The 13,448-nt window shown below is 54.9% G+C and overlaps 4 protein-coding genes across 4 annotated transcripts; 3 read left to right on the forward strand and 1 right to left on the reverse strand.

Annotated features, from left to right (window-relative positions):
* Positions 1-59: 59 nt before the first annotated feature.
* M421DRAFT_70255 (uncharacterized protein) lies at positions 60-4,602 on the forward strand (the record flags this gene model as incomplete). The annotated part of the gene is made up of 2 exons (XM_033596689.1): positions 60-4,052; positions 4,114-4,602. The coding sequence occupies 2 exons, from the start codon at positions 60-62 to the stop codon at positions 4,600-4,602; spliced, it is 4,482 nt and encodes a 1,493-aa protein (XP_033445556.1).
* A 566-nt stretch (positions 4,603-5,168) lies between these two features.
* On the forward strand, positions 5,169-6,981 carry M421DRAFT_258896 (NAD(P)-binding protein). Its single transcript, XM_033588668.1, has 3 exons — positions 5,169-5,177; positions 5,232-5,993; positions 6,041-6,981. Exons 2-3 carry the CDS (start codon positions 5,450-5,452, stop codon positions 6,625-6,627), a joined length of 1,131 nt encoding a protein of 376 aa, XP_033445557.1. The 5' UTR covers positions 5,169-5,177; positions 5,232-5,449; the 3' UTR covers positions 6,628-6,981.
* A 353-nt stretch (positions 6,982-7,334) lies between these two features.
* Positions 7,335-8,749, forward strand: M421DRAFT_70242 (uncharacterized protein; the record flags this gene model as incomplete). The annotated part of the gene is made up of 4 exons (XM_033596688.1): positions 7,335-7,440; positions 7,504-8,131; positions 8,181-8,251; positions 8,298-8,749. 4 exons carry the CDS (start codon positions 7,335-7,337, stop codon positions 8,747-8,749), a joined length of 1,257 nt encoding a protein of 418 aa, XP_033445558.1.
* A 3,599-nt stretch (positions 8,750-12,348) lies between these two features.
* On the reverse strand, positions 12,349-13,415 carry M421DRAFT_258957 (uncharacterized protein). Its single transcript, XM_033588669.1, has 3 exons — positions 13,295-13,415; positions 13,138-13,238; positions 12,349-13,084 (listed from the first exon to the last, which is right to left on the reverse strand). The coding sequence occupies exons 2-3, from the start codon at positions 13,191-13,193 to the stop codon at positions 12,442-12,444; spliced, it is 699 nt and encodes a 232-aa protein (XP_033445559.1). The 5' UTR covers positions 13,194-13,238; positions 13,295-13,415; the 3' UTR covers positions 12,349-12,441.
* Between the last annotated feature and the right edge of the window lie 33 nt (positions 13,416-13,448).

A 13,448-nucleotide genomic window follows, 5' to 3' on the forward strand; every position in this document is an offset into this window, starting at 1 on the left:
TCATCTGGGCAGTGCGTTGCGTGCAGTTCGTAAGGCGATACCCATCCTTGAACTTCGTCATGGCCCTACCCGTCCCGCCGAGGAGCGCCGCCGCAGAGCCGCCTAGGGGCCTCAGCGCTACCGAAGCTTTAACGCCGCTCATCGAATCCACATACACTTCGCCAGACATCACTTGCTATATCAACGGGAGAAGAAGGATCATCAGCAACCCAAACCCTCACTGGACATTGTTGGACTACATCCGCGCGCAGCCGGATCTCAAGGGTACTAAGCTTGGGTGTGGTGAAGGAGGATGCGGAGCCTGTACAGTAGTGCTCCAGGTTGCAGACCGTCGAAATAAGAAAAGGAGAATACAGCATCTTGCTGTGAACGCCTGTCTCTACCCACTCGTTGGCATCGATGGTAAGCATGTCATTACTGTGGAAGGCATCGGCAATGTCGATCGACCACACCCCCTGCAAGAGCGGATCGCAAAGCTCCATGGCAGCCAGTGCGGATTCTGCACACCCGGCATTGTCATGAGCTTGTATGCCGTGGTCAGGAACTCGTACGACCCTGAGACGAAGAAGTTTCATCTTAGTGCGCATGAGATCGAGATGGAAGGTCACTTGGACGGTAATCTCTGCAGATGTACTGGGTATAAGCCCATCTTGAATGCAGCGAAGACATTTGTCACGGAAGACCTGAAAGGCCAGCTTGCGGAAGACGACGAACCAACAACAGCAGACGCTGAGAACTTCGCGAAGGAGGTCATCGACTTCACCAAGACGAGCGGTGCTGGACAAACACAAGCCTCATGTGGGCGACCTGGTGGCTGTTGCCGCGACCGACCCTCAGTGTCAGACAGCAGTTCCTGTGACAGCAAGTCTGCCTCATCTTCGCCACCAACAGAGCCATCATCAACATCGGACGACGAACACATTCCTGCCATCCTCGACGCCAAGAAGAAACCTAGTGAGGACCCGATCATCAGTGGAGCAGACTACGCAAAACCAATGAAGAGTAAGGAGCATAGCGCAGACTCCGAGACCAAGGCTTCCACGACGCTTGCTGCCCCTGCAGCACCCTCCGAACGGGGCGTACCCAGGATCGAATTCAAGGAGTATGCACCAGACACGGAGCTCATTTTCCCACCTGCGCTGTGGAATCACGAACCTCTGCCATTGTGTTACGGAAATGACAAGAAGATCTGGTTCAGGCCAACGAAACTGGAGCATTTGATAGAGCTGAAAGACGCGTATCCCTCTGCGAAGCTTGTCGGTGGTGCGAGTGAGGTGCAAGTCGAAGTCCGTTTCAAGAACTCTGACTTCGCTGTCTCTGTTTATGTCTCGGACATCGCGGACCTGAGACACACCAAGCTACCATCAGATCCGGAATTGGAGAACGCAAGGGAGCTCGTTGTGGCTGCCAACACACCGTTGACTGAACTCGAGACCATCTGCAAAAATGTCTATGCTAAGCTGGGCAAGCGAGCCATGGTACTTGAGGCACTGCGGAAACAGCTTCGATACTTCGCAGGTCGTCAGATCCGCAATGTGGCGTCCCTTGCTGGGAATATCGCAACTGCCTCGCCAATTTCTGATGCCAATCCTGTACTGATCGCTGCTGGATCCACTCTAGAAGTTGTCAGCAAGAAGGATGGCGGCGTCGATCTTCCAATGTCCAAATTCTTCCTTGCATACCGGACTACAACCTTACCACCCGATGCAGCTATTGCGAGCATACGCATTCCGATCCCCTCAAAAGACACCCGTGAGGTACTCAAGGCCTACAAGCAAGCCAAGCGAAAAGACGACGATATCGCTATCGTGACAGCTGCATTCCGCGTTCGCCTTGATTCACGAAACTACGTCGAAGATGCTTCCATCGTGTACGGCGGCATGGCTCCGACCACAAAAGAATCACCAGAGACACAGGCTGCCATAGTTGGTAAGCCATGGTTCCACTCTGAAACACTGGATGCAGCTCTCAGCGGACTTTTAGAAGACTACAACCTCCCGTATGGTGTACCTGGCGGTATGGCGGATTACCGCAAGACACTCACGCTCTCCCTCTTTTTCCGCTTCTGGCACGAGTCGGCAGCTGAATTTGGTCTCGGCAAGGTGGACGAGCACGTCGTGGACGAGATCCATCGATCCCTCTCCAGCGGTGCCAGGGACGACTACAATCCTTACGAGCAGCGTGTCGTGGGCAAGCAGGTCGCTCATCTTTCAGCACTGAAGCAATGTACCGGTGAAGCTGAGTACATCGATGACATGCCTCGTCTGGACCGGGAACTATTCGGTGGGCTGGTGCTATCATCCAAAGCTCACGCCAATATCATCAGTGTCGACTGGGAGCCGGCACTAGCCATGCCAGGAGTGGTAGGCTATATCGACAAAACCAGCATTCCCTCCGACGTCAACGTGTGGGGCTCCATCAAGAAAGACGAGCTGTTTTTTGCCGACGGCAAAGTCCTCAGTCACGGGCAGGTCATTGGTATGGTATACGCAGACTCAGCGCTGGAAGCTCAGGCTGCCGCACGCGCAGTCAAGGTCGGGTATGAAGTGCTTAAGCCGATCCTGACCATCGACGAGGCCATTGCCTCAAACAGCTTCTTCCAGCATGGCAAGTATCTACGAAAAGGTCTGGCCATCGAAGGTAGAATGGACGAAGCCTTCGCTCAATGCGACAGGATCTTCGAAGGTACTACCAGAATGGGTGGGCAGGAGCACTTCTACCTCGAAACTAACGCAGCGCTCTCCATTCCGTCCGGCGAAGACGGCGCAGTCGAAGTCTGGTCCTCAACTCAGAACACCATGGAGACACAAGAATTTGTTAGCTCCGTACTAGGCGTTCCTAGTAATCGCATAAACTGCCGCGTGAAGCGCATGGGCGGTGGTTTCGGCGGCAAAGAATCCCGCAGCGTGCCCTTCGCCGTGTACACTGCGATCGCAGCGCGCAAGGAAAAGCGTCCAGTCCGCATCATGCTTAATCGTGACGAAGACATGCTGCTCAGCGGTCAACGGCACCCATTCCAAGCGCGCTGGAAAGTCGGCGTGTCGAGCGCCGGTAAGCTTCTCGCGCTTGAAGCAGACGTGTACAACAACGGCGGCTTCTCGCAGGACATGAGCGGCGCGGTCATGGACAGGTGTCTTACGCACTTCGATAACTCGTACGAATGTCCCAACGTGTTCCTCCGCGCACATGTCTGCAGAACGAACATCCACAGCAACACCGCGTATCGCGGCTTCGGCGCGCCGCAGGGCATGTACTTCGCCGAAACCGTCATGTATAACGTCGCCGAAGGCTTGGGCATGGATATCGACTTGCTGCGACAGAAGAATCTGTACTCTATCGGACAGCACACGCCCTTTTTTCAGAAGATCGACGAGGACTGGCACGTCCCAATGCTGTTGCATCAGCTGTCGAAATCTTCTAATTACGAAACCAGGAAGTCATCGATATCTGCTTTCAACTTCACCAGCCGCTGGAAGAAGCGCGGCATCGCTCTGATTCCGTGTAAATTCGGCCTTTCCTTTGCCACGGCACTGCATCTCAATCAGGCCAGCGCATACATCAAGATTTACGCCGACGGCTCTGTTTTGCTACACCACGGGGGCACAGAGATGGGCCAGGGACTTTACACGAAGATGTGCCAGATCGCCGCGCAGGAACTAGATGTGCCATTGGACGCCATTTACACACAAGACTCGTCGACGTACCAAATCGCCAACGCGTCGCCTACCGCAGCCTCATCTGGATCAGACCTGAACGGCATGGCGGTCAAGAACGCTTGCGACCAGCTGAACGCCCGCCTTGCGCCTTATCGAGAGAAACTGGGTCCTAATGCGCAGCTCAAGGAGATCGCGCACGCAGCGTACATAGATCGCGTGAACCTGGCGGCAAACGGGTTCTGGAAGATGCCGAAAGTCGGATACAGCTGGGGCGACACGAACTGGCAGACCGTCAAGCCGATGTACTACTACTGGACGCAGGGCGCGGCGGTGAGCGAGGTGGAGCTCGACCTGCTCACTGGCGATCACACGGTCCTGAGGAGTGACATCATGATGGTACGTCCCCCCACCCTTCCTCCCGTCTTGCTGGGGCGAGTGCGGATGCTAATTGTGACAGGATGTGGGCAACTCCATCAATCCAGCCATAGACTACGGGCAAATCGAAGGCGCCTTCGTCCAAGGCCAGGGCCTGTTCACACTCGAAGAATCGCTCTGGCACACCGCGTCGGGCCAGCTCTTCACCCGCGGCCCGGGCACCTACAAGATCCCCGGCTTCAGCGACATTCCACAAGTCTTCAACGCCTCTATGCTGCGCCACGACAACGATGGCAACCCGCTGTCCTGGAACCATCTCCGGAGTGTGCAGAGCAGTAAGGGAATCGGTGAGCCGCCGTTGTTCCTGGGGAGTACGGTGTTCTTTGCGTTGAGGGAGGCGGTCAAGGCTGCAAGGGAGATGAACGGGGCGACGGTTGCGCCGGGGCAGTGGGCTTTTGATTCTCCGGCGACTTGTGAGAGGCTGCGGCTGGCGGTTGGCGATGATCTGGTGGAGAAGGCGAGGGCGGTGAAGAAGGAGGGCGAGACACCGTTTCTTACAGCTGTTGCTTGAGTAGGTACATTTTGGCGATTAATGATATACACAGTACATAGAAACTGAACGACACGATGAAACGGCGAGACGGTCGTTAGCAAGTGAGGTTACAGTTCAACCTGCCGGATCGGGAAAGTCAGGGAAAAGTGTGATGGGTCCTGTGCTGACAGGCGCAGACCGTTACATGGGCTGAAAAACGTGCCGAGCCCGATTTTTAGATCCTTTAAAGCCAAGTCCTGGATCTACAATACGGTCCCAACTAAATAAGAAGTCAGAGTGATCACAATACGTGCGCCCCCAGATATCGATCAATTCACATAAGCAGCAGAAGATGTAGATGCATCGTACTTGACTCATGGCGATGGTTGAGGAAGGTGCTACATGACGTAATCAACAAGCAGCGGAAGGCTTTCCACACATGCTCTAGTAGCAACTCACGAAATCAACCTCGATAGTTCCAGGGACGCGTTTCACGCGCCCATAAGACAGACTGCCCTCATGGGCTGCTGCGACAGACTGCTCCACTACTATGACAGCTGCACAGAGCCCTGAGCTCTTCGAGAGCTCTCACAATGGCACACATGGCGTCAAGCGTGCGTTCCCCACCACTGCTGGTACACTTCCCCAGACACTAATCTAGAGCCCAGCGCGCCGGAACTCCACTTTATTAAATCCCCGGTCCTACGTTGCCGAAGAGCTCTCGAAGCAGGCACCTGTCTTCACAGGCGGCACAAAGTTTGAACCACGCCCGGATGCGAAGAACATACTTGTCACTGGTGGGGCAGGGTTCATGTATGTGAGCAGCAGGGTCGACGTCTGAAGGCCACTGGCTAGGCGGCAGGTTTCACGATTGGGAGCAGTACTGATGCCGGGCAGAGCATGCTGGTTCGTGCGCCATCTTGTGCTCACCTATCCTCACTACAACGTTGTCTCCCTGGACAAGCTCGACTACTGTGCGACACTGAACAACACGCGCATGCTTGACGGGCGACCGAACTTTGCCTTTGAACATGGCGACATCACATCCCCGAGCGACGTCAAGCGAGTGCTCCGCAAGCACAAGATCGACACCATTTTCCATTTCGCGGCGCAGTCGCACGTCGACCTGAGCTTCGGCAACTCGTACCAGTTCACAAACACGAACGTATACGGCACACATGTCCTGCTCGAAAGAGCGAGGCAACACAGCATCAATCGGTTCATACATATCTCCACGGATGAGGTGTACGGAGATGTGCCAGTGGGCGCAGCAGATCTGAGCGAGGCAAGCATACTTGCGCCCACGAATCCCTACTCGGCGAGCAAAGCGGCAGCGGAGATGATGGTCAGCGCATACAGAAGTAGCTTCAAGTTGCCGCTGATCACGGTGCGCGCCAACAACGTATACGGACCCCACCAGTTCCCAGAGAGTATGTCACTCGTACCCAGACGACATGCTGAGCTGACGAATGCACAGAAATTATACCCAAGTTCATCATGCTTCTACAGCGAAAGCAGAAGCTCCTTGTGCACGGCGACGGCTCACCAACACGGCGATACCTATACGCAGGGGACATTGTCGATGCACTGGACACGATCCTCCATAAGGGGGTGATTGGCCAGGTCTACAACATTGCCTCCAAGGATGAAGTGTCGAACACGGATATTTGTCACAGGCTTCTGGACATGTTCGGGATACCACGTCAGAGCGCGGATGAGTTGGAGGAATGGGTGGAGCACACGCCTGACAGGCCTTTCAACGACCAGCGGTATGCGACGGATGGATCCAAGCTGGCTGCATTGGGGTGGGAACCAAAGATGGATTTCAACCAAGGGCTCAGGATCACAGTAGACTGGTACCGGCGGTTTGGCGAGGTGTGGTGGGGCGACATCAGCAGGGTGCTGACGTCGTTTCCAGTGGTGACGGGCAACGAGATCTGGACCATGGAGGAGCATGACGAACTGCCGTCCTCTGACGAGGAACTGGCCTCAGCAACAGATGGCGGTGCGACTTGGACAAAGACGGCTTGGAACCGACTTCAGGCGTCTGGAGGAACGGTGTAGGCGATTTGATGGCAGAGTTGACGGCGCAGATTTCAGACTTGCATAGACGGCCGCATCGGCATTGAGATACCCATAGAAGCGCAATCGAGAGATGATTGGACGACGGGCTGCCTGGACTGTGGGTGTGTCTTGCGTGAATGCGTTCAACAGCCAGCCATAGCCAATATGCAGGGTCCAGCCAGGAACACCAGCGACGCACACTTCCTCTCCACCAGCGCCGCGGAGCATCTATGGAATTCCAGGTCCTAGTATCGTTAGAAGTGGTGGATGTCATGGTTGGGAGATGCATGCCGAGATGTGTCTGGCAGCCCCGGATTGTCTTGTCTGGTGCTGTGCTGTGCTGTGCACAATGCATTGCCCAGCGGCCACCCCATGCGCCGCAGCTCAGCCTTCACCGCGGCGTCAGCGTCCGCTTGGGCGCCCTTTCGAAACATGGAACGCGACACTCGGCACCCCTCAAACATCGTGCCACTCTCCTGCAACTCTCAAATACCATCATTGGTCCTCGATCTTCACTCCAAGACACACACCGCCGCCCTCGACATCCGACTGCCACCACCCTCACGCTTGGTGTTGCTGCCCAAGTGATCGACAGCTAACCCCACACCACCCGTTGTTCAGCCGCAGCCGCAGCAGCAGCCGCTCAATCTTCGGACGTCGACGCTCAACACTCGATACTCGACACTCTCCACCACGACATCGAGATTATGGGCGTTTTCGGCAAGAAAAAGGACACCGGCGATGACGCCGGCAGCCGCAAGGCCCTCTTTGGCAGCCGCAAGGAGAAGGCCGCACCCGCAGCAAGCAACCCATGTACGTCGCAGCCCAGCTGCCCAGCAGCCTAGCAGCATGGCCGACAAGGCTGACGCACCGCAGACGCCGCCGCGCCGGGCAAGGACCCCTACGCACAGCCGCCGCCGCCGCAGTACTCGGGCCCCGACGACGGCTTCCGCGCGGACAAGACGCCCGCGGTGACGGGCCCCGGCCAGCAGTTCGGCGGCGGCCGTGGAGCCGGCGCGGGCTACGGCGCCCAGGGAGGCAGCTACGGCGCCCAGAGCGGCTACGGGAACGACCGCTATGGAGGCTCGCCTGCACCGCAACAGAGCGCACGCGGACCGGGCGGCTACGGGGGCCTCGGCCGCACCGACTCGAACGACACGGACGTCAACCGGAGCGACCTCTTCGGTAACGCTGCCCAGCGCCAGCAGGAGCAGCCCCAGCAGCCTCAGCAGGGCGGTGGCTACGGGCAGCCTGGGGGCTATGGACAGGCGACTCCTGGTGGCTACGGCGCCAGCTCGGGCGGCTACGGCGCGTATGGCGACCGCGAGCTGACGGCCGAGGAGCAGGAGGAGGAGGACATCAGCGCGACCAAGCAGGAGATCAAGTTCATGAAGCAGCAGGACGTCAGCAGCACACGCAACGCGCTCCGTCTGGCCCAGCAGGCCGAGGAGACGGGCCGTGACACGCTTGCCAGGCTCGGCGCGCAGGGCGAGCGCATTCACAAGTGCGTGCTACACACTCACCATACCAAAGCCGCGACTGACAGACAGCAGCACCGAGCGCAACCTCGACCTTGCATCCACGCAGAACCGCATCGCCGAAGAGAAGGCGCGCGAGCTGAAGAGTGCGTATCCAATGCCTGTCCTGATCCAGTACACTGACACCCGCAGCTCTCAACAAGTCCATGTTCGCCATGCACGTCTCCAACCCCTTCACCGCCTCCTCGCGCCGCGAAGCCCGCGACCAGAAGATCATGGACAACCACCACCGCGACCGCGAAGCCCGCGACGCCACGCGCCGCGCCGCCTGGGAGTCGTCGGCGCGCCAGGACGACCAGTCCCGCTCCGCCGCGGGCTTGTCCGGACCCGCGGGCAAGTCGTCGCTCGCCGAGCGCGCAAAGTACCAGTTCGAGGCCGACAGCGACGATGACGAGATGGAGAACGAAATCGATTCCAACCTCGATGCGCTGCATGGCGCTGCCAAGCGGCTTAATCAGCTTGGCAGGGCGATGGGGCAGGAGGTTGATACGCAGAATACGCACATTGACCGCATCATTGGAAAGACGGATAAGGTCGACGATCAGATTGCTATGAACAGGGCAAGGCTGGATCGGATCAAGTGAGCGGGGGGAGTGTGCGTGGGACTTGTGGAGCACGGCACATGTGGGCGTTGAGGCGTTTTGCTACGGCCTATGTAGAGTATGGAACAGTTTCTCCAGGGCGCGTGCGTGCTCGTGCGCGTTCAGTGGGTTGGGCGCTTGCTGCGTTCGCGCTCTACCGCTATGCCATCTTTTTCGCTAATTGCCACACACACAATCCCCGCTTCGCCATGGGAGAGCAAGACCGTCTACCCGTCCTCCCCGCTCCCTTACGGAGAAACGGGACCGTCTGCTGTATATCTACTGTTCACGTCAGCGTTGTCCCGTGGCCAGTGCGGACATGAGACTTGATCTGCACGAACACAAACCATGGCGTGTTGCCGGACCTGTTCAACTGCGGCTGAGCTATACGTGTAACAAGCTCGTCTCAAGGACTTCAGCCAGTCCTGGGCATCCTTGCAGAAGGGAGTGCCATGACGACCGAGCAAAAGGCGGTAAAACACCCGAGTATGTATGTAGGCGGGAGGCATGGGACGAGCAGTTAGGAGCAGTGGCGCAAAACGACACCGACGAAGGTGGGCTCACTCGGCGCATTGTTCTTCTAGTGGGCGGTCGAATTGTCCTGCTTCAATCTTCTACTGCCTGCTGAATCAGTTCTGAGTATTATTACTTGTGTCTGATGCCGCTCCACCCGATATTGTGACTGTAAGATCGCTCTGTAATAGCTTGTGACTTATGCTGATCTCGATGCAGGGTCTGTTGTAGACATTCGCAGGGATTATGCGACTACTTTGTTGGGGAGGGGTGTGGTTGTTGCGCTGCTGAGGAACGAAGGGACGAAGCTAATTGTTTCAATCAGGCCCTATGCTAGGGAAGCAGGTAATTTGATTAATTAATAGCGTTAGCGTTGTTAACACAATATGGTTTCTCCTAAGAGTAAGAGAGGTGTGTAAGGGAAGGAGGTGCGTAGAAGAAGAAGGCGTGTAGAAGGAGGCGTGTAGAAGGAGGAGGCGTGTAGAGGGAGGAGGCGTGCTGAAGAACGAGGCGTGCAGAACAATGAGGTGTGCAGAAGAAAGGGGCACGTAGAGGTACCTAGAGGTAGAAGGTGCGTAGTAGAAAGAAGCAGCTACGTAAACCCTAAAAAACAGCTACATACAAACCAGTAATAATGAAGGTAATAGAGCGCAGTAAGAGAGAAGAAGAAGAGATTGCAACAACTATACTAACGCAGCTTCTCTAGAGTATCTTAGCTGCGCACGTCTTTTGGTCCGTTCACGTCCACAAGGCTCGTCATGTATGAACAGTGTCGAAATGAAAATCTTGCTATCAGCACATGCGCACACTTGTCAGAGACGGGCAACAAGCAGCAACAGGGCGAAGGAGCTACTTACTCTCCTTGCTACTGAGATTTTCAGCGAAGTGAACCCCCCTCACAGCCAACATATTGCCACATATTCTGCGTTAGTGCCCTACTATAAATAAAGCCCTCTCCCCACCCTTCCACTGTTCGTCACCGTACGACCACCTTCCAAACACAACCAAGCCTCGCACAACAGTCCACCAAACTCGAGTCGGCCAGCATGGACCCAAGCACAGAGCTCGCGTAAGTGCCTGCTCACGCGCAGGTGAGATCGAGCTAGTCTAATATTGCAGTGCACCTCGTGCAGAAGAGAAAACTTGGTACTATCAGCAGAGTATTGACCGGATGCAGATGCGGCAGAAGCTGTGAGTAGCTGATCAAGGTGAAGCCTAATGTTCACCGACATCCAGCAACAGGTTCGCCTACAACCGGAAGCACTCGCCCCTTCTCTGCCTCCCTGCAGAGCTGTGCAACAAAATCCACGCCTACGCAATTGGCGGCCACGACCTTAGGTTTACCGTATATCCCCACACTTCGTCCCTCATGTGGAGGTGCAGTTGCTATGTAGGCGGGAAAGACATGCACCAATCCCTTTGCGCTCTTCACCTAGTCAGCCGCCAGCTTCATCAGGAGACATTCTTGCTCTTCTTTTGTCTGAACCACTTCTCCGTTTTCTCAGACGAGCTCAAAAAGTTCCTGGGTTGTATTGGACCCCTCAGGGCCAACGCGATCGGCACTCTTACTGTCAGCCACGTGCCTGGGATATTCATTGGTCCCGAGTTGCTTCGCCCGGAAAGCCTAGAGTATGTGGCTTTCATTAATGTGTGGGACAGCAAGTCCGAGCAGCACATTAAAAGGCTCCGCAAGTACTTAAAGGATTTTGGGGTCCGAGATGTGCGAATTGAAAATCGCACTTAATTCAAGTCCCATGGAGGGGGATACACTGTGTGAAGGGGGACGCGCTGGACGATGAATAGAGCCACGAACTTGGCGACTCGGACGATTAGACGGTCGTTTATACTCTTCACATTATGATGGGCTGACAGTGCAAAGTTACTCAAGGCTGCCCAAGAAAACTTTCCACCAAGACGAGCAACTCCTTGACGGAAGACGGTGCAACAGTGTTCGAGCGTAGAGTAAAGTTTGAGGGGGGTGTACATATTGCCGAAATGTAAAAGAGGCATGCACGCAAGAATCTTTGAGGGCAATTTCCAGTAGCTTCTCTTCACCAAGGATCGTGGTTCACATAGAGCTATTGCAAGAAGCTTGTGATCACTCGTTCCAATGTGACATCAGAAGTGACAGTTGTAATGACCGGGGCAGGGAGCTGCTTCACTACTCGTGATACTGAACAATTAGATGTCTTCAGAACGTATCACTACTTAGATGTCGCACACAAGAAATGGGGATAAATATTCCCCTGCAATTCCACTTTTTGATTACAAAGATCATCTCCTGTCGAGTTGCATTCCTCATAATGTGACCTTTCTTTTCATCAACTTTACTGCCATAAGACGATCTTGTATTCTACACTCTTCGCCGCAATGCATTGACTATGGTATGTATTCTGACTGGCTGAACGTTTCTTCTCAACGCGTTTGTCAATTCACTGGCCTCAAGCACGGTTGATCTTCCCCCTCAGCCCATCGATCAGAGCATCGGAAGGACTCATGGATGCGCACCACTGTCCTCGGCCTTCTGTAGGTAAGTGGTTCCTTAATTCATGATTTGTGTCACTGCGGCTGAAGTAGAAGAAGTTGTCACTCGTGAACAAACCAAGATCGTCCTCTAATAGCGGGGCAGGTGACTTTTACCTGAAAGCCGCCGAGAACATACCTGTAGATGCTCTTTCGAAGCTTCGGTGGCAGGCAAGGCAGAGGTGGACTGGCAGCGTCGCGCTCCTTTCTAGAGCTAGACTTGAGAGGAGTGTATATCGCACCGGGACCGCTAGCTGAGCGCCGCGATGAAGGACGGCCGAAAGTTACTGTGTAAGCACTCAGCGACGCGTCACATCTTCAGATCTGGGTTAATCTCAACACCTCGGATCTGGTCGCTAGAGTGTGTCTATCAAAACACAAGACCCGAAGCGTGATGTGCTACTGAAGCTGAAAGCATGCGCACTTCATAGGCCGATCACTTGAGAAGGCCACATGATAAGTCGGATTTGGAACACTAGAACCTATGGTTTGGCACGAGTCCTCTCTAACTCAGAAGGTTACCCAATATCGGAAAGTTCTGAGCACCACATACATCTGCGTCGTGACCAGTATCTGCTCAATAATTCTCATGCAAGATCCCCAATATCCCAGCCTTTTTCCTCATCGCTGAGACCCCGAGATTCTTTCGACAAAAAGAACTATTGCCTGGGACCGATTTCCTCCACCCATTGATTGCGATCCCTCCCCTTCATCTCCTCAAGGTTGATGTCGACAGCGAATTTGCGCCCTATTCGAGGGTCTTGTAGAGTCTTGTGTGTTATTGAGAATAGTTTCACAGCGGGAGAACTGTATAGCAAAAGGACGTTTTCAATGTGGGCATTGTGAATAAACTCAACACAGTTCAATTTCCCCTGAACCTTCAAATTACCCGAGACAGCGAGCAATTCTTTCTGATCAATTTCATCTCTGCTATAACCCGAGTCCGCCCGACTATACCCACGGTTGGATTTGATTCCTTTGTGTAGCTCAAGACTCACAGAACGAATGTTGTTGGCTCGGGGGATTCCGATGCTTCCGACAAACGGCGCGAGTGCGTACACTGGCATTCGGAAGGTAGCCAGGCTGAACACGAGCGAGGCGGTCTCGTGATGGATCTGACGACAGACTCGGGGCAGGAAGAGAGCCTTTCGAGTCGACTTACGTTCAATGCACCAGTCAGGATCTGTGTTGGTAGGCTTAATTCGAATTACGATATCGCTTAAAGCGTACGCGTAGATCATCGTGCGGATCTCGGCGGGAAGTTTGAACAAGAATAGAGAGTTCTTCTCGTTGAACGTGGCGCTGCAGAAACGTTAATTGTCGCTCGTGTTATTGCAGTGTGTACAATCGCTTACAGCTTGTCGGCAATATTTTCGTTTTGAAGTCGCTGCCGCTGGAGGAGAGCCCACATCTCGGAGTCGTGCTGGCGCCTGAGTGCTCTCTGCTGGCTGCGGAGCTCTCGTCGGAGCACAGTCAGTCACCATACATGGTGCGAGAATCTCAACAACTTACTGCAGCTTCTGTGCAGCGTCTATCTCTTGAACAACGTCCATTCCTTGGCTAAACGCGGTTCGCGGGTAGGATTAGAAGGCAAGTGTGGTGAAGATTTTGTGTGACACAGTCTTAATGTTTGTAGACAATCACAGAGAGGGGTCCAGACCCGCAA

This window comes from Didymella exigua (assembly GCF_010094145.1).
Source record: "Didymella exigua CBS 183.55 unplaced genomic scaffold M421scaffold_30, whole genome shotgun sequence".
Lineage (NCBI taxonomy): Eukaryota > Fungi > Ascomycota > Dothideomycetes > Pleosporales > Didymellaceae > Didymella > Didymella exigua.